At 39.2% G+C, this 20,969-nt stretch overlaps 1 protein-coding gene across 1 annotated transcript in view; it reads right to left on the reverse strand.

Moving 5' to 3' along the window:
- LOC306884833 (sucrase-isomaltase, intestinal-like) overlaps positions 1 to 18,691 on the reverse strand; it is an 84,966-nt gene extending 66,275 nt beyond the window's left edge. Inside the window, exons 1-7 of the mRNA XM_079441049.1 lie at positions 18,581 to 18,691; positions 18,170 to 18,269; positions 8,600 to 8,691; positions 8,400 to 8,520; positions 7,999 to 8,108; positions 7,758 to 7,909; positions 6,490 to 6,661 (exon numbers count right to left, since the gene is read on the reverse strand). Coding sequence (XP_079297175.1) covers positions 6,490 to 6,661; positions 7,758 to 7,909; positions 7,999 to 8,108; positions 8,400 to 8,520; positions 8,600 to 8,691; positions 18,170 to 18,269 — 747 coding nt within the window. The 5' untranslated portion in view covers positions 18,581 to 18,691. The remainder of the gene's footprint in view (positions 1 to 6,489; positions 6,662 to 7,757; positions 7,910 to 7,998; positions 8,109 to 8,399; positions 8,521 to 8,599; positions 8,692 to 18,169; positions 18,270 to 18,580) is intronic.
- Between the last annotated feature and the right edge of the window lie 2,278 nt (positions 18,692 to 20,969).

Here is a 20,969-nt window from a genome sequence, read left to right on the forward strand (position 1 = left end):
AGTTCTTTCTGTGTTTCTGCTCACGTTTTTAAATTTCATTGAGGTAAATTAACCAAATTAAGAGTAACAATTTAATTGTTGTTCAACAAATAAAAAATGTTTACTATACAGAGAAACAATTGATAAAGCTTGGCTTACTGAATATCAGGTCCCTTTCTACTAAAACACTTTTTGTAAATGATTTGATCAATGATAATAATCTGGATTTGCTCTGTTTGGCAGAAACATGGCTAAAACCAGATGAGTCTACCCCCCAAGATTACTGCTATAAAAATGAGCCACGTCCGAAAGGTAAAGGGGGAGGTGTTGCTACAATTTATAGCAATATTCTCAGTATTTCTCAGAGGGCAGGCTTTAAGTATAACTCGTTTGAAGTTATGGTGATGCGTATAACATTATCTAGAGAAACCCGTGTTAGTGATAAATCCCCTGTGATGTTTGTACTGGCTACTGTATACAGGCCACCAGGGCACTATACACACTTTATTAAAGAATCTGCTGATTTTCTATCTGAGTTAGTACTGGCTGCAGATAAAGTCTTAATTGTTGGCGATTTTAATATCCATGTCGATAATGAAAAAGATGCATTAGGATCAGCATTCATAGACATTCTCAACTCTATTGGGGTTAAACAACACGTTTCAGAACATACTCATTGTCGAAATCATACTCTAGGTTTAATACTGTCACATGGAATTGATGTTAGTGGTGTTGAAATTCTGCAGCAAAGCGATGATATCTCAAATCATTATCTAGTCTTGTGTAAACTCCATATAGCTAAAACTGTAAATTCTACTCCTTGTTACAAGCATGGTAGAACCATCACCTCTACCACAAAAGACTGCTTTGTAAGTAATCTTCCTGATTTATCTAAATTCCTCAGCATATCCAACAGCACAGAAAAACTTGATGATGTAACAGAAACTATGGACTCTCTCTTTTCTAGCACTTTAGATACAGTTTAGATACAGAAACAGTCCGACTCAGTGGTATAATGAGCACACTCGCAACCTAAAGAGAGCAGCCCAGAAAATGGAGCGTAGCTGGAGAAAAACAAAACTAGAGGTATTTCGTATAGCCTGGCGGGAAAATACCCTATCCTAAAGAAAAGCATTAAAAACTGCTAGATCTGATTACTTTTCGTCTCTTCTAGAAGAAAACAAACATAACCCCAGGTATTTATTCAATACAGTCACTAAATTAATGAAAAATAAAGCATCAACAGGTGTTGGCATTTCCCAAAAGCACAGCAGTAATGACTTTATGAACTACTTTACTTCCAAGATCGATACTAGCAGAGATAAAATTGTAACCATGCAGCCGTCAGCTACAGTATCACATCAGATAGTGCACTATAGATCCCCTGAGGAACAATTCCACTCATTCTCTACTATAGGAGAGGAAGAATTGTATAAATGTATTAAATCATCTAAACCAACAACATGTATGTTAGACCCTATTCCATCTAAACTACTAAAAGAGCTGCTTCCAGAAGTCATAGATCCTCTTTTGGCTATTATTAATTCATCACTGTCGTTAGGATATGTCCCCAAAACCTTCAAAGTGGCTGTTATTAAGCCTCTCATTAAAAAAACACAACTTGACCCCAAAGATTTAGTTAATTACAGACCGATATCGAATCTCCCTTTTCTGTCAAAGATACTAGAAAAGGTAGTATCCTCACTATTATATTCCTTCTTAGAGAAAAATTGTATTTGTGAGGAATTCCAGTCAGGATTTAGACCGTATCATAGTACTGAGACTGCTCTCATTAGAGTTACAAATGACCTGCTTCTATCATCTGATCGTGGTTGTATCTCTTTATTAGTTCTACTGGATCTTAGCGCTGTGTTCCACACTATCGACCACAACATTCTTTTGAATAGACTAGAACACTTTGTTGGCATTAGTGGAAGTGCATTAGCATGGTTCAAATCGTACTTATATGAACGCCATCAGTTCGTAGCAGTGACTGAAGAGTTATCATATCGATCACAAGTGCAGTACAGAGTACCTCAAGGCTCAGTACTAGGGCCGTTACTTTTCCCGCTTTACATGTTACCCTTGGGAGATATTATCAGGAGACATGGTGTTAGCTTTCACTGTTATGCTGATGATACTCAGCTCTATATTTCTTTGCGGCCTAGTGAAACACACCAAATTGAGAAACTAACGGAATGCATAGTCGATATAAAAAACTGGATGACGAGTAACTTCTTACTGCTAAATTCTGATAAAACAGAGGTGTTAATTATCAGACCTAAAAACCCCACATGTAATAACCTAGAAAACTATCTAACACTTGACGGCTGCTCTGTCTATTCTTCTTCATCAGTTAGGAACCTAGGTGTGCTGTTTGATAGCAATCTTTCATTTGAAAGCCATATTTCTAGCATCTGTAAAACTGCGTTTTTCCATCTCAAAAACATATCTAAATTGCGACCTATGCTCTCAACATCAAATGCAGAAATACTAATTCATGCGTTTATGACCTCAAGGTTAGACTATTGTAATGCTTTATTGGGTGGTTGTTCTGCACGCTTGATCAACAAACTACAGTTGGTCCAAATTGCAGCAGCTAGAGTCCTTACTAGAACCAGGAAGTATGACCACATTAGCCCGGTTCTATCAACACTGCGCTGGCTCCCCATCAAACATCGTATAGATTTTAAAATCTTGTTAATTACTTATAAAGCCCTGAATGGCTTGGCTCCTCAGTACTTGAGCGAGCTCTTATCGCATTATAGTCCTACACGTCCGCTGCGTTCTCAAAACTCTGGCCGTTTGATAATACCTAGAATATCAAAATCGACCGCTGGCGGCAGATCCTTTTCCTATTTAGCACCCAAACTTTGGAATAATCTACCTAATACTGTTCGGGAGGCAGACACACTCTGTCAGTTTAAATCTAGATTAAAGACACATTTCTTTAACTTGACTTACACATAACACACTAATACACTTTTATTATTCAAATCCGTTAAAGGATTGTTAGGCTGCATTATTTAGATCAACCGGAACTGGGAACACTCCCCATAACACATGATGTACTCATTACATCATAAGAAGAATGGCATCTACGCTAATATTTGTCTATTTCTATTCTGTTTCTCAGTCCTTGTCCGGATCAGATTGTGGATCAGCAACCAGAGACGACCTCTACAGCCCTGAACGTCAGCGGAGACCAGGGAACCGAGATGAGCACCAGAGACAGATCCCCAGTGAGGACCCCAACACTTAGACAGCCATCGGAAAAGACCACTGGAACCAGTTGAGCCCTTACAATCCGACTTTTCTGCAGTTGAAATTGAACTGCTGGTTCGTTTGGCCAGAGGAGAACTGCCCCCCCCCCCCGACTGAGCCTGGTTCTCCCAAGGTTTTTTTCTCCATTCTGTCACCGATGGAGTTTTGGTTCCTTGCCGCTGTCACCTCTGGCTTGCTTAGTTGGGGACACTTCATTTCCAGCGATATCGTCGACATGATTGCAAAGACACTATTTAAACTAATCTGAGCTGGATGATGACATCACTGAATTCAATAATGAATTGCCTTTAACTGAAAATCTTTCTTTTTTTATAATCTTTCATTTTACATTATTGACATTTTTGACTATTCGTTATTGACTATTTTCCTTTTTTGATGTTGTGCAGTTGCTTTGACACAATTTACATTGTTAAAAGCGCTATATAAATAAAGGTGACTTGACTTGACTTAAGTGGATGCAACGTGTTCACTGTGTGTCATAAATCATCATACTCTTAAAAGCTATAACCACAAATAAGTAAATATTATAATACATTAAAACTGTTCTTATGAATATTCATAAGATAATATATTATATATATTTTTAAATAATGCATTATGTATTCATTATAATTCCTTAAAGATTCCCTTGTAATATATTATAAATATTGGCTTCATAGAAAGTTACCAATATAATAAAAATAGAAATATAATATTGTAGATAATATATAATAATATAAAATAGGTTTGCCTGTCTGAATCACAGCCAGCATGAATACACAACATGCACGTAACATTTGCGGTTGTCATTGCTGATAAGTATCATGGTGAAAAGAAAAGAAAAGTAGATGCACAATGTTGTGCTTTTCAAGAAAAATTTACAATTTTTTTTTTTGTTGTTGAAGTCAAAGGCAAGCCAGTTTGCTTTGTTTGTGTGGATGCGCTTGTAGTGATGAAAAAGGCCAATCTCAAGCATCATTACAGCTCGAAGCATGCTAAACTGAATGAGTTGCAAGGACAAATGCACCTGGATAAACTTAACACTCTTTGGTGGAGTTTGGGTGCCCAAAAAGCAGTTTTCACAAGACCGCATTCTGACAGAGAGAATGTTATTCATGTTTTGTGGTGAGCGAGCTAATAGCTAAGAAAAGTTAAGCTTTTCTCTTTGGCCTGCAACGAACCAACAGACATAACTAATACCACCCAACTAGCCATCCTTGTGCGTGGAATTACTGCTGAGTTTGAAACAACCATGGAATTGCTGTCTTTGCAAGCCATGCATGGCACTACCAAAGGTGAGGATTTGTTTGAGCAAGGTGTTTTGGCAATGAAAAAATTTGAATTACATTTGAAAGTTAAGTGGCCTTTCCACAGATGGAGTTCCAGCCAGTTGACCCGCAAAAGGGACTAACTGCATTGGTCAAAAAGGAAATGAGTCATCTCAGTCTTGATCCAAGTGATTTAATTGTATGCCACTGTATCATACATCAACAGGGTCTGTGTGCACATTCCCTGAAGCTCCACAGTGTAATGACAACTGTCATTGGAGATCTGGTTTACCATTGTGAGGTGCAATGGCTGAGTCTTGCAGATATGCTCTTACGGTTTTACAATTTGAGGGAAGAAGTAAAACAATTCATGGAGATTAAGGGAAAACCTGTTGTGAAACTCAGTGATGACAAGTGGCTGTGTGATTTGGTCTTTATGGTGGACATAACCAAGCACCTGTCAGAGTTGAACGTCAAGCTCAGAGGTCCAAACCAGCTTCTCAGCTCTCTGCTTTCAAATGTGAAATCATTTGAGGCAAAATTGAAGCAATTGCAACTGGAAAAGGGTAACACTGTGCATTTTCCTACTTCACAAGAACAAAAGCCTGCTATGACAGCTGAGTATTCTGGTGAGTGTGCAAAACTGCTACAGGCATTTGGAAAGATGTTTCAGGACATGAAAAGTAAACTAAATGAACTGAAGATATTTGCTACACCGTTTAATGTGGAACCATCTGAAGTACCTGATAACCTACAATACAAAATAATTGAGCTGCAAAGCAATGATGAGCTCAAAGCAAAGTACAACCTCCCTCTGCTTGAGTTCTATAAACTGTATGCACATTCTGAGGAGACATGCACTGAAGTTTGCATCTCTGTTTGGGACGACCTACTGCTGTGAGCAGTTCTTTTCAAAACTGACTCTTGCAAAGACTCGATTCTGCTCAAGACCAACTGACCCAAACTCGGAAAACCAGCTGCGACTAGCAATCGTCATCACTACCATCTGACATCAGAGAGAAGCCGTTCCAACTATAGCATTAGAGAGGTTAGTGATATATATGTTCAATAATTTAGTATGTTACAAAAATACTAATGGCCCTTGATAGAAAAAAGGTTCCCCACCCCTAGTCTATGGCAAAAACATGTTAATCCATGCTACCATGGTTTATGTTGTTCTCTTTCCACATCATTATATTTAAAGGAACACTCCACTTAAAAAAAAGGCTAATTTTCCATCTCCCCAAGAGTTAAACAGTTGAGTTTTACTGTTTTTGAATCCATTCAGTCGATCTCCGGATCTGGCGGTAGCACTTTTAGCGCAGCTTAGCATAGATCATTGAATCTGATTAGACCATTAGCATCTCGTTCAAAAATCACCAAAGAGTTTCAATATTTTTCTATTTAGTTTTAAATAGGAAAAATATCTAAACTCTTTGTTAATTTTTAAGCGAGATGCTAATGGTGTAATCAGATTCAATGATCTATGCTAAGCTGCGCTAAAACCCGGAGCCAGACCCGGAGATCGGCTGAATTGATTCGAAAATGGTAAAACTCAACTGTTTAACTCTTGGGGAGTTGGAAAATTTGCCTTGTTTTTTTTTTTTTAAGTGGAGTGTTCCTTTAAAGCTTATGAAACTTTCAAACTTTGTCAAGCCAATTTCAAAGTTTGTCTACAAACTTTTCAATCTAGTTTTAAGTTGTTATTCACTGAAAATGTTGAAATCCACCCTAGATCTCATCTGAAAAGTAGTGCTAATTAGGGACTTGTTCTAGTCGATTCATTCATAAATCAGACTGATCCAGCTTTTGAGTTTGACTCACTGGCTATCAATGAAAAATGACTTGAATTTCAGTCAAATTACTTCTTTTATGTTGCTTTTGGCCAATATATTCTTTAAAAACTTTGTATTTCACTGTCAGACTGGTTTTGAATAGTGAAAATATTTGTGCAAATGATCTGAATGTTATGACTCACGCCATTGGGAAAAGCATCTCTTGTGAAGATAGGCCAAGTCCTCCAGTTGGTGTCATGGCGGAAGGTCTGATGGACATGCTCTCCGAGTCCATAAATATTGTGAGAGGGTAGTTTAGCCGAGAGCTGAAGGTACTGATCCGCAAAAACCAGTGGCCCAATGGTTGTGTCAAACCTGACAGAGCAAGAGACGAAGGGATGTTGTCATGAAACCTGTCAAGAACATATCCATTGACCCCTCAAGTATGTCCTCAAATATAGAGGGGTCCAAAAACAGTGAAAATGCACACCCAAACCACATGAATAAAGGACGAATACTGATAAATGACTCATCAATAAAAATCAACTTCCTATTTGTGAAGCCACAGCTAAACTGATAGCTAAGAATCATTCTGTAACACATGTATGGTTTCATTTTAAAAATTACTTCACTACAGATGAGACTAATGTGCATATTATATAGATACATTCCTTATAAAAGAGTTTCCCAATCCTAGTCCTTGCCCCTCCACCACTCTGCATATTTCGTATGTATCTCTTATCATGCACAACGCTTGTTCTGTTCAACCATAAGTGCCCTGCGAAGTGGACATCACCAGATATTCCGCCATGATTCCAGTTCGAAATGAGTGTATATGTTCCATTCAAAGGGCATTAAAGTGTGCAAGACATGAATTTAAATTGTATTTATTTACAGAGGTATATGATGTCACATTCGTCTGTGTGTGAAGACGCTGCAGGCAACGGCGCAGCATAAGTCCATTAATAAACCTTCCCAAAGAGAAGTAAACTTTCCCCTGCTCAGGGAGTAGGGAGCAATGAACATGGTGTAGGGATCATATCAATCAGATCACAATTCATGCATGTAGCTCTCTTCTAACGAGCTGGTTATATGAATCAGGTGTGTTAACTAAGAGAGACATGCAAAATATGCAGAGTGGGGGGGCGCGAGGACTGGGATTGGGAACCGCTGCCTTATGACATATCAATATATGCTAAATCCACTATAAAATAATTATTATTAGTCTTTTGGGTCAGGCTTTTTATAAGATTAAATATTTCTAAATTGTTTTGCAACACACATACTGTATGGAGCTGATTTTTCACATAAAAGGAAATGACTTGATAAAAAACAACAGTTTAAACAGCATTGTCATGATAATGTGTCAAATCGTTGTATTCTTTGGAAATAAGGCCTATTTCTCAGTGGGTAGTCATTCTTTGAGAGCTGTTTTAATACAAACAACATCCATAAGAAATCAGCATCTCACAGGAGTTTTTCAGGAGATGTTCTCCAAACTTTCAGTCCAAAGGGTTGCTGGATCAGCTCCAGTCTATATTTGAGGGGTCCGGTGGGAGGACTGGAAGGCGCTTGCACGTGTTCATGAGGAACCTCAAACCTGGCTTGGTTTGCATCGGTGATCTGGAAGACAAAGAAAACATTGCACGCCATTATAGACGTGTTCACATTGATACGATACCTCTGCTATTTGTGTTAGTTTTTAAACAAACCTTAAATCGAAGACGGTTTTCGGTCTGCATTTCAGCGGAGAAGATCAACTCTTCAATGTCAGCCCCAAATAGAGATGGAGCATCCATTCTTGTCAGCCTGGCCTCAATATCTACAGCAAAACAAACATTTTCCATGAGGTCTCTAATTGCTAGATCCTGGAGGTCCACTGTCCTGCAAAGTTTAGCTAAAACTACAATTAAACACACTTGAAACATATAATCAAGGTATTACAAGATGTACTAGAAACTTCCAGACAGGTGTGTTGAGGAAAGTTGGAGCTAAACTGTGCAGGACACTTGGCCCCCTAGGACACTTCTGTGCTACATGGTCAAATACAAACTTTTACAATGGAAAGAAGGTTTGTACATTTTTTTCGATTATTGGTTCAGACTGAACTCACGTGTGCTGTCAGGCTGACTTTTGCTGACCACATTGTAGCCATGGCTTTTGGAGAAGAAGCACCAGGGGACATTAGCCTCATCCACAGGGCTCCAACAGCAGGCTCTTTCCAAGCATTTTTGCTGTAAGGACATGCAGTACTATTTAGCAATCCATGCTGGGAGCTTGTACGGAATGCAGGCCATATCCACTGTGGCTTACCTCGGAGGCATCAGGATCTGGGAAGCAGTCCACTCTCTCACTGTATGGAACATTGGGACATTCTGGAACAACGTTTCGAACTGATACTGAATCTGAAGTTGGGGACAAAAAGACAAATGACCACTCTGATATAATTTAAACAACAATATTTTCAGACTCATAAGGCATGTTTAGACATTTATTTTGACAGTTTCACAAATTGAATGAACATTATGGAAATATATGGTCCAGGTCACTCAAATCATAGGTTATATAGAAATAGAACAGTCCTTATGGCTTTGGCTTTGATTTTGATTTTGGCTTTGATTTTCTTGCAGTTTTAGAGTTTTACATATTTATAAACTAAAACTTTAATAACTTTTTTTTTTCACATTAATTATTTTTTTTCATTAATCTGCCAAGTGTCCCCTTCATAAAGAGACCAAACTTAAGTCTGTGCTCCAAAGCATTCCAGAGTTTAAACAATTTATATTGGGGTCTGTTCCCCATAAATAGGACTGACAGTTAAGGGGTTAAACCCTTAACTGTTGTACAGTTTCTAGTGATCATACACTGGCTAGAATTCTTCAAATGTGTATAAACTACATTATCATACATATATTATTTTCTAATCATTGAATAGAATGTAATCTGATATGATCATACACTACTACATTTATCCAAGTAACCTTCTACATATGATGTTTACCACAAATCTATTTGTTTGTTTTGTAACCTGATCTCCGTTAGTACCCTGTATCCCTAAAACATGTTCAGCTGTAACCTGACAGACTCCCCCGATGAAAAGTCCTGTGAGCCTGTACCAGGCTCAATTTGTTCCCTTTAAACCCAATCCAGGTTTGAGTCCTGCTTGGAGAGGGGTAGTTAGAACTGGGTGGGGTTACATTGGTGCCATGTCCTGGATAGGAGTGAGGTTTAAGGGGGTGAGTGTAACAGAAGACAGTTGGTAGAAAGCTGTGCAGGTAAACCGCACTCCCTGGCCGCAAGAGGTGCACTAGTGACCGTCCTGAAAGACTGTGGTCTTTAGATCCCTTGTTAGTTCACCCCCCTCCCATGCCGGCGACCTGAGTTTGATTCCCTCTTGGAGCAGGGAGGTTAGGATCTGGAGGGATTACATAGGTGCTATGACCCAGAGAAAAGGTTGTTCCCCTTCAATTCGGTCACTCTACATTGCTATGGGGAAATACATTTTTCTCGAATACTACTGAAGCCTTATTGAATCACACCAGTGAAACTGACCAATGGCGTGAACGTATACAATTCTTGAACATATATATCACCCCACGGAGACCCAGCCCCTTTTTCCCCGAGGTGCACGACGAGATAAAAAAGTCCACCAATTGGGTGCATAATCCGGGATCCTCCCTCCTGTCTTATCATGTGAGGTCAAGACAACCGTGGCCGAAGCGTCATCAGGGCTCGAAGGGCCAGAGACCCCGCCCTGGCAGAAACGGAGGACCACCGGCACCGGAATCAAAGCCGCATTCCCGATGCTGTCTCTCGGAGGAGGAAAGCTGCACCCAACGCCGTAGACGAGCCACTGAAGAAGTCCGCTCGCTCCGCTGTGTGAGAGCAATTGTCATGTTTGTGTTTTGACTGTTCCACTATGCAGTGCAATAAAGTGGAAAAATTACAAAACTCACCTCAATATCAGGGCAATTTTCCTCCTCTCACTCCCCTCTTCCCGATCACTCACTCTCACACTCGTGTGGTATTAAACTCCCCGCCCCCCAACGGCGAGTTATCCCTCACTATCGTGGCAGTCTGCCTCGCCCGCTGTCACAGTTCACAGAAGCGTGGCAGGCACTGCCAGGGGTATCAGAGTGGGTTATGAAATCAATAAAGAACGGCTACATGCTTCAGTTCTTCCGCAGACCGCCCCGTTTCAACGGTGTGTTAATGTCCACTGTACGGGAGCGGAATGCCTCAGTTCTGCGAGAGGAGATATACAATCTTCTCGCAAAGCGCACTGTAGAGGCAGCACCCCTCACAGACCGCGAGGGCGGCTTCTACATTCGTTATTTTCTGGTGCCAAAGAAAGAGAGCGGACTCCGCCCAATCTTGGACCTGAGACCGCTGAATCGCGCGCTTTCAAAGCACTCGTCCAAAATGATTACGCTGAGACAAATCCTCTTATTTTCACATTCAAATAGCCCCCTGCCACAGGCGCTTCCTGAGATTTGCATTCGAGGGGATAGCATACCAATTCACGGTCCTGCCCTTTGGCTTATCCCTGGCCCCTCGTATGTTTATGAAATGCGTGGACGCTGCTCTCTCTCCTCTGAAGCAGAGCGGAATGCGCATCCTGAACTATCTCGACGACTGGCTAGTCTTAGCCCAATCAGAGAGCGCACTGCTCAGCGACAAACTCAGACTCCTCGCTCATATTCAGAGCTTTGGGCTGACTGTAAATATGCAAAAAAGCATGCTGGTACCGAGCCAGAACATCTCCTTTTTAGGAGTGGAGTTAACCTCAATCAATATGCGAGCGCGTTTGTTGGAGGAGCGCTCACCAAAACTGATCAGCTCCCTCGCAGTCTTCAAACTAGCGCGTTCTTCCCCGCTAAAATGCTTTCAGAGGACGCTCGGCCAGATGGCTGCTGCTTCGACAGTGTGCAATCTAGGGCTCCTACATATGCGACCGCTTCAGCTCTGGCTAAAGAGCCAGGTGCCACAGAACGCATGGCGCACGCGTACCTTCCGCATCAAAGTGACGCGCGACTGTTTGCACACGCTGACCCCTTGGCACAATATGACTCTGTATCGCCGGGGTGTTTGTATTGGCCAAGTGATCAGGAGAAAGAATTTTACGACAGATGCATCGAGCACGGGCTGGGGAGCCGTATGCGATGGCAGACCAGCCTTCGGGACATGGTCAGAAACGGAGAAGTCATGGCACATAAGTCATACACCTAGCACTTGAGTGCTTTCTCCCAGACATTCTTCACCATCACGTGTTCTCATCAGGACGGACAGCATGACAGTGGTAGCATTTATAAATCACCAAGGTGGAGTGAGCTCGCGACCACTGCTGCAGCTGGCGAGAGACCTTCTGTGGGCAGATCAACACCTCCTCTCCATCCGTGCAGTACATGTCCCCGGACGCCTGAACTACGGCGCGGATTTACTGTCGAGGGGCAGGGTAATCCACGGGGAGTGGAGATACACCCTCTGACAGTCAAAATTATTTGGAGTGTATTCGGCAGAGCGGAGGTGGATCTCTTTGCATCAGCGGAGAACACTCACTGCCCGCTGTTTTATTCACTGATTCACTGGATGCACTTGCTCACAGCTGGCCGAAAGTACGCAAGTATGCCTTTCCTCCAGTGAAACTTCTGCCTCGCGTGCTTTGCAAAATCAGAGAGGAAAAGGAGCCTTCATGTCTGGCCGCTCGACGGAGCTTGCCAGTAACAGATTCACTTCCTCAGCGCATGCTGAACACTATCTCTGAGGCTAGGGCTTCTTCCACAAGGTGTCTTTATGCACATAAATGGAGAGTTTTTTCAAGTTGGTGCGTATTGCAGGGCGAAAACCCAATCAACCGCCCCGATACCAATAATTCTTGCCTTCCTCCAAGAGCGATTTGATAGTGGTGGTATGCCATCCACATTGAAAGTGTATGTGGCCACTATAACAGCAATTCAGGCGCACGTCGAAAATCGCTCCTGCTCGCGCTGGCCTCTGTTAAGTGAGTTGGAGACCTGCAGGCGCTTTCAATTGACGACTTGTGTATTGAATTTGGGCCAGGTGATTGCTGACTCACCTTGAAGCCTTGAAAAGGATATGTGCCTAAAGTGCTTTCGACTCCATTTAAAGGGTCATAACACTATCTGCTTTCCGCCCCGAAACACCGTCCGGGATGGAACCACTTAATACACTGCTGAGCCCTGTACATGCGGTGCGCACTTATATCGAATACTCTAGACAGTTCAGACTCTTGGAGGAGTTATTTGTATGTCTTGGTGGATACACAAAAGGACTGCCTGTGTTCAAGCAAAGGCTGTCACACTGGATCGTCAATGCAATTGCTTTGGCTTACAGCTCTAAGGGCGCGGAATGTCTGATAGGGGTTCGGGCCCACTCAACCCGCGGACTCGCATCATCCTGTGCCTGGGCAAATGGCATGTCTATTCAGGACATTTGTACGGCAGCAGGCTGGTTGTCACCCAGCACTTTCGCAAGGTTTTATAACCTGGATGTGTCGTCACTTGCCTCGCATGTGCTGTCAGTGCGAGCAGCACACGCACCTACTCAGACTCAGCTATGATCTGTGTATCAGTGGTTTCGACTAGGTCGTATACACCCTGTATTGACGCACCACCAATTCAATGCGGTCCCTAACAGTTTATCACAATGTTTTGATATAGTTCACCACATCTTTTAGGACTTGATCACCATTATACTCTGCTTATTGAGCACCGCTACGGCCGTGCATCATAACACATGATTTCATTGAAATTAAACAAATTCAACTAATCTATATGTAAAAGTGCAGAAGCCGCTGCCATTTCACATTCTCTGTTTCACCGGAGTTAACTCCGCCCCTGGTGTGATGCGGCATTGTGTAGTTGCCACGCACCTCCCTGACTTTTACATGGTTTACAAGGTCCTGTAGACCTGAGCTGTGTTTACTAAGAGTGCCAATATCATTGCCGCTCTCATTACAGCTCCGAATGGGAAACTTGACATACTTAGTTGAGCCAGGCTCCATCGCTGTGACACGGCGGGATTTTATACATTCCCATAGCAATGTAGAGTGACCGAATTGAAGGGGAACGCTCTCGGTTACTCATGTTATGTGGGAGTGTTCTAACTTGTGTTTTGTTGCAGTTACTCAGTAGCTCATCTGCAATCAACAGGCTAATTGATGTCACCTGAAAGGAGCCCTTTTAAACTCCAGGACTTGTTCACTCTTTCTCTCTCTCTGATTTTGCAGCCAGTTTGGCAGGAGCTGGGCTTGTTTTCGTTGCAGTCCCTCTTCTCTCTTCTTTTTGTTATTTAATAAATCTTATTTTATTCGGTAAACTTGTTTTGTGTCCTTGATGTTGCTTCCCTTGAGCCAGGGTTGTAACACTCACGTAACCTCAGTTCCCCGAAATGAGGGAACAAGACATTGCCCTTATTGCCGTGTCACCAAGCTCAGGATCTTCGAATGCCAAGTTGCTTCAGTCAAAGATTCTGAATGGATGATGTACAAGCACTGCCTTATATAGAGTGGGATTCCTGCTCATATTTCGCACGCTTGAACGCCATTGGCCAGTTTCACTGGTGTGATTCAATAAGGCTTCAGTAGTATTCGAGAAAAAGCTATTTCCCCATAGCAATGTCTCGTTCCCTCATTTCGGGGAACCAAGGTTACGTGAGTAACTGAGAGCATTTTTGATGTAAACAATGCGTTAAACAGACATCTCTGTCTCTCGCGTCTCATCAGCTTTTTAATTTTCTCACACTGCATTTTAAAACATAGGGTCCTATTTTTAATGACCTAAGCACAGGGTCTAAAGCGCATGGTGCAGGTGCACTTTTGCTAGTTTAACAACAAGAAAAACGGCCGGCGCATGGTCTAAAAGGGTTGTCCCTATTCTCTTAATGAGTAAGGGGTGTGTTTTGGATATAACATGCAATAAACCAATCAGAGTCTCGTCTCCCATTCCATTTAAGAGTGAGTTGCGCTCACGCCATGGCGTATTCTCTATTTACAAACTTAATTAATAACTACAAGCGGAATTTGCAAGCGCAAAGACTAAACACGTCTCCAGAGAGGAATGGATCTGCTCGTGCATGAGCAAATAGGTAGCCTACTTCTGAAACATGCAATGACTTTCCATTATGGCTTGTAGGCATTTTTATATTTATGTAGCCTACACATTAATAATCTTTTACATAGTAATCCTTTCAATTTTAATATTTGACATGTTTGTGTGCTGGCGTGTCCCTGTGTGTGTAATAAGCAGAGTGTACGCGCGTTGTGGACCCGCCTATAGGTGCATATTACTAACACGCTCTTTAAATACTGTGCCATTGTCTTTAGACAAGGTTTTAGTTGGTCAGTGGTGCGGTCTATTTCAGTTGCCTAAAAATAGCAACGCGCCAACAACGCGCCTGAACACACCTTATTTTCAGACCAGCCTGGCCATGGGCACACAAATGGACGCAAATGCATTTGCTGTTTAAACAATATGGTGCAGGACATGAAAATGATAACGGCGTAGAGCTGAAACTAGCAAAAAACACTTGTGACTGTATGATAGGGCATATAGTGCTAAGGCGAAGTTTAAATGTTAAAAACAGGCACACTAACAAGGAGGCTAAAGACTGAACTCTGGTCTTTTCCATTTTATTAGCATTTTTAAAAGCAGAAACGTTGATGTTCATTTAGCTTACTGCAGTTTTAAAGCCCTCATTATCTGGCCAGTCTGTACGACTGTCAGCCAGCAGGTTTCAATAAACCAACACTGAATCAAAGAGCTGATAAAGGTAATAATAAATGTTCAGTGAAATTGAAGATGTGCTTAATAGTCATGTACACTTTACAATCTGACCATGTAAACATATAGCTTTCTTGCCCCAATTACAGATATTTTTTATGTAAAAAAATATGCATATATATATATATATATATATATTAGTGCTGTCAATCGATGAAAAAAAATTAACTAATTAATCACACATTTTTCTGAAATTAATCACGATTAATCCCACCTAACATTAAAGTTTTTAAATATACTGTTATTGCAATAATTTCACATTCAATCTTCAAATTAATGTCAACTTAAAGACAGCATATTTTTAATATTTGTTTAATGGCATCTTTGTTTTTATGACTGAAGGCCAGTATCACTGATAACAATTAATACTGATTTCCCTATAAAAATGTTTCCCATTAATATTTAACCATTGACTATAGCCATTCAGCTTTACATTATAATTAAGAGCTATCAGTTTTAACATTTATTAGACTTTAAAAATAACTTCTAATTTAAGTGAACTTAAAACAATCTTCACAAAAAAAAACATTATAATAAATTTCATATTTATCTACCTGTGCCCCTCAGCAGAAATATACAGAAATACAACAAAGTTATCAAACACTAAATTCTAAACTAAAAACAGATTAATCCTTAAAGCTATAAAAGTTATTGATTTCCCCTTTTTTCTTTTGTTCTTGATGAACAGACATCACAACAGTTGGTTATGAGGTTGTTTTGGCTGCTGTTTCTTTAAGAGCTGCTGCTGCTGAACATGACGCGGATCTGACACGCATCCTGTTTTCTCTTTACTCTACCTTTTCTGACCCATTTCAGTCTCTTCTAATGAGCTGATGAGTTGAATCGAGTGTGTTAGATGACAGAGACAGTGCTCGGATGGTCCAGGACAGTTTTGAAAACCATTTCAGAGACATGTTCTTAATATAACTCATATTGTCATATATAACATATTACATGCATGCACAGTTATATGGAAGCTTTAATCACCTTTTTGGTAACTTCATGACTTTGCATTGATTTGATATGAAATGATACAGGCTATGCGTGCACCGGCACCTTTGTGCGTGTATTGAAGAGCACGCGATGCGAGCACAGTACTGTTTTCGCGCTCGTTTGACTCGCGCCTGACACTGAAGTGAAGTTGAAGCTTGCGTCTGAAACGTCTCCTGTTTGATGTGCTCGTAAAGACGTTCTGCGACTTAATAAATACACTTCTTGCCAAGAAAAAAAGAGACAGAATTAGCAGTTATGAGTGGGGTGGCCAATCCTAGGCCCTGCGTTAACAGCGTTAAATAATTTTAACGTGTCAAACTGAAAAAAATTAATCGCCTGCGTTAATGCGCTAATTTTGACACCACTAATAATATACATATAATTAATCGTAACATCATGTAATTAATTAGATTAAAAATGTATGTATATATATATATATATATATATATATATATATATATATATATATATATATATATATATATATATATATATATTATATATACATTTTTAATCTAATTAATTACATGATGTTTCGATTAATTAATCTAATTAATCGCAAAGTAAAAAGATTATTAAAGGTAATATGTTCTCTGCAAAAATGAGCAAAAACACATAGGGCCCTATCATACACCTGGCACAATGCAGCGCAAGGCACGGCGCAAGTGTTTTTACTAGTTTCAGCCTGACACAGTTCTCATTTTGCCATCCTGCAAGGCGTTGTATAAACAGCAAATGCATTTGCGCCCATGGGCAAACTGGTCTAAAAAAGAGATGTGTTCAGATGCATTGTTGGCACTTTGCTATTTTGAGGAACTGAAAATAGACTGCACCATACTCAAACCTGGTCTAATATATATATATATATATATATATATATATATATATATATATATATATATATATATACTGTATATATTAAAACTTTATAAAGTAAAATATCTAGCTTCTGGCAGATTCATATTCCTTATTTAGCTTTTTAAAGTGTTTTTAAAGTGTTTTTAAAATATGCATATTGTTCTTACAAAAACCCTTTAAGCACCTGATTTTTCGAAAGACCCTGATATTTTTGATGAATCACTGGTGTTAGAAATATCAAATAATATAGATTTGAGTATAAATCCTTGTGCTTTGCTTGCTCCAGCCTAGTGGTGATGAAAAAGAGAAAAGGTTGTTTTGATGTAAACATAATGCATTAAACAGACGTCTCTGACTGTCGCGCCTCATCTGCTTTTTTAGTTTCTCAACACATCTCGACACCCTGTGCTCTTTTCCATTTTGTTCACATTTTAAAAAGCACAAATGTTTTCGTTAGTTTAGCTCACTGCAGTTTTTGAAGCCCTCATTCTGTTCCAGTCTGAAGATACGACTGTCAGCCAGCAGGTTTCAGTAAACGAATGCTGAATCAAAGAGCTGATAAAGGTAATAATAAATGTTCAGTGAAGCTGATGATGTGCTTAATGACCATGCACACTTTACAATGTGGCCTTGTAAATGTATAGTTTTAAGGTAAAATGGAAAAATAAATAAAATGCAATAAATGCACAATATTGAAGTAACTGATGCACTTGAAAAACTATTTCTTAGCACCCCCTCTGAGCTGTTAAACACCCAAGAACAAACTCCTGTCAGGAAAGTAAACTTAAAAGGGGGAAAGCGGGGATCTTGCTCCAATGACAGATTTTTTTTTATGTTTTAAACAAAACTTTAAACTTTTTTTTTTCAGAAAACAAGACTTAATATCTTAAGTCATTTTGCATTTTAAGTAAAGAATGTTTTAAGAAAGTTTAGAAGAAATAATAGAACAATTTAAGAATGTTTAGATATTTGTATTGGAAAACATCTAAAATAAGAAGTAAGGCAATTATTTTTTTCTGTGTATTTTGAACATCTATTCTACTATTTTAGAACTTTTGCTACATTTTGAACTTTGAAAAGAAGACTACTTTGCAATGAACTACTTGCTATTCCTGCAAAAAGCATAGCATGTTAGTATTGCCAGGGGTCTCTCATATCCAAACATGTTTTATATGCATGTTTGTGTCTTTGTATGAGTGTGTGTGGTTGTTACTGGTGTCTCTTCACCTACCGTCTCTGATTGTTCTTGGTTCTCCAGTGTGCAGTAAACTGACCAATGCGAACAACACCATCTGGGTCTTCTCCAACCCTGAGAAGCACCGCTTTCCCATCTGACAAACACACAGTAAACAGCATAGATTAATTAATCTCTCTGCATACCTTTGATATTCACAGGACATGCCTTTGAGTCTATATATGAAACGCACAGGTTAATAGTCACCTATTAATGTATTCCATGAAAGCATAAAACATCCAAAATTTCAACAGATCCATCCAAATTTTCAAAAGACAAAACAGTCAGAAACACAGTCATTATTTCATTCAATTCTGCAATCTGTTAATGTCCAGTAGAGGTACTTCATGCTGCATCTACAATAATCTGACAATATAAATATATATATATATATATATATAGTCCTACCTCGTTGTTAGATGGAAGTACTCTGTTGTTAATTCCTCCCTTTTCCAGTCCTGTGTGCAGCCTAAAATCAGAGCACACAAGCAGAGCAGAAAGAGCTGAGCTTGACCATCTGTTATATATAGCAAAGCAATGAAATTAAGTAGGTGTGGGTGTTTTTTGTTTTTTTTCAATGCATGATGGTCTCTTCCAAAGGTCATGGCTGTTGAGGCAATGCTGTGCTGTTTGTTTATGTAAGGCATGACATAGCTTTTTTTCCAGTTCATGATGTGAGCGTGACCTTATCTACCTGAAATACTATTAATAGCCACTTTATCACTGCTGGATTTCGCTGTCAAAAAACAGAGCTGTCGTGGGAATTCCACAACTGTTGTTGAAAGAAAAAAAAAAATCATTATGCAAGACATTTTCTGTTCCAAAATAAATTGCATGTACTCTTTCAAAAAATCAGTTATATAAGTTTTTGTGAGACGTGCAATTTTCAAAATGTACACATTCCTTTGAGTCATGTGTTGAATTGAGAGCTTGGGGACATACAATTATTTGCAGAGTAATAAGTATATTTTAATGAAGCAATTACATGTACCATTTATGAGCCTCTTTGAGACTTTATTAAACTGGCTTGACCTTTGACTTGTGTTGTAGTACTCGAAACCAGTCTTTTTTTAAGGTCTTGGTCTTCTCTCTGTCTTGACTGCATTAGTACTCGCTCCTGTCTTGGACTCAGGATTTTATTTCAAGATCAGTCAAGACCACAACTGCGGGGACATCACTAAATTGCATTGTCTGATTTATTTATTAATGTATTTATTAATTTATTATTAATTAAAAAGTAAAGAGTGTAAAGACCATCAACTCTACCGTGCGACTCCACCGGGCAGGGACACTGGCAAGGGATAGAAGTATCGCTTTTTATTTTAGTTTATTCATTTATATGTTTATTATTGAAATGTTGTTATATGCATGTGTCAATTTTATTTAATTTCTTTATTTTCTTAAATATGTGGGTATATAGTATTTATAGAGTTGTAACTTTTAGTTTTAGTTGCTTTTTCTTATTTGTAAGTCGCTTTGGACAAAAGCGTCTGCTAAATGACAAAAGTAAAGTAAAGTAAAGTAAGTAAATGTCATTAATGTGCATCTAAAATTTCTGGCTTCAGATGCAATCAAAATCTTTTCATTTTTTGTGCTGGATCAGAAATGAAAAAAAAAAATGCCCACAAAATTCAAGATAATGTTGCAAAAAAACACTTGTATGAGACCTGGATTGTATGTTATAACATATGATAGAATTAAGCAGTATCACAAAAGTAAGAGCTGTTTCCACAAATATGAGCACGATTGCATATGTGATAATTTCAATAAACAAAATATTATTCACTGTAAAACCCAACAAGTTAGGGTAACTCAAACCGTTTGAGTAAACCAATCCCCTTGGCTTAAACCATGTAAGTTTTAAAACTTGCAGTTAAGTAATTGAGTGATTAATTAAGTGCTGTTTGAGCATTAGTGATGAACACCTGCTGTTAACAAACAGAATCACTGAAGAAAAGAGAAACAGAAGAACTACTACAACTGACTTCAGTCACAGCCTTAGATGAAATCAACAGAAATAAAATACAGTAATTCTCTCAAGATCTGATTAAACAACCCAAATAATAACCAGACTGAGACATCTACAGAAGATCTTATTGAGAATTAACTATCGTTTAGATGTTGATTTATTGTTTCATTTGAAGTAACCATGTTAGAGATCAGTGTCTGCTTTACTTGGGCTCTTGACCCTTGACGTTTGTGTTATTTTTATTTTTCTCTGGCTGTTGTAAGCAAGTGTTTCTCAAACATATTTGTTACAACTCAAAAGCCCAGAGAAAATGATCAGTAGTTGGTTATTATATATTTATAATGACATTCATGTATTAGTGAACATAGATTCATTGTGTGTCTAATCTCTGATTAAATGGATGTTGTATTGATTATAGTGAAAGTGATTCTGTGACAGTCAGTTAATATAAAGAACTTTCTGAACAGTTTGTCCACAAAATGTTTTCATCTACAGCAGCAATTAAACTCTCACACAGACATGAAGAATCAGCTTATGAACCTCAACAATGGTGACCATTAAAAAATAAAAATAAAATAATAATCATATTGCAATGCATGCTGGGTACTAGTATAGGACAAAACTCATCCATGGCTCCCAGCATGCATTGCTGCATGATTTTTTTTTTTTAATGGTCACCATTGTTGAGGTTCAAAAGCTGATTCTTGATGTCTGCGTTACTGCCATAGAGGAATTTTTTTTTTTTTTGTGGACAAACTGTTTGGAAAGTCCTTTATATTAACTGACTGTCACAAAACTACTGGCTCTTAGAATCATTTACACTATAAT

The sequence above is a fragment of the Barbus barbus genome, assembly GCF_936440315.1.
Source record: "Barbus barbus genome assembly, chromosome: 19".
In the NCBI taxonomy this organism is placed as follows: Eukaryota; Metazoa; Chordata; class Actinopteri; order Cypriniformes; family Cyprinidae; genus Barbus; species Barbus barbus.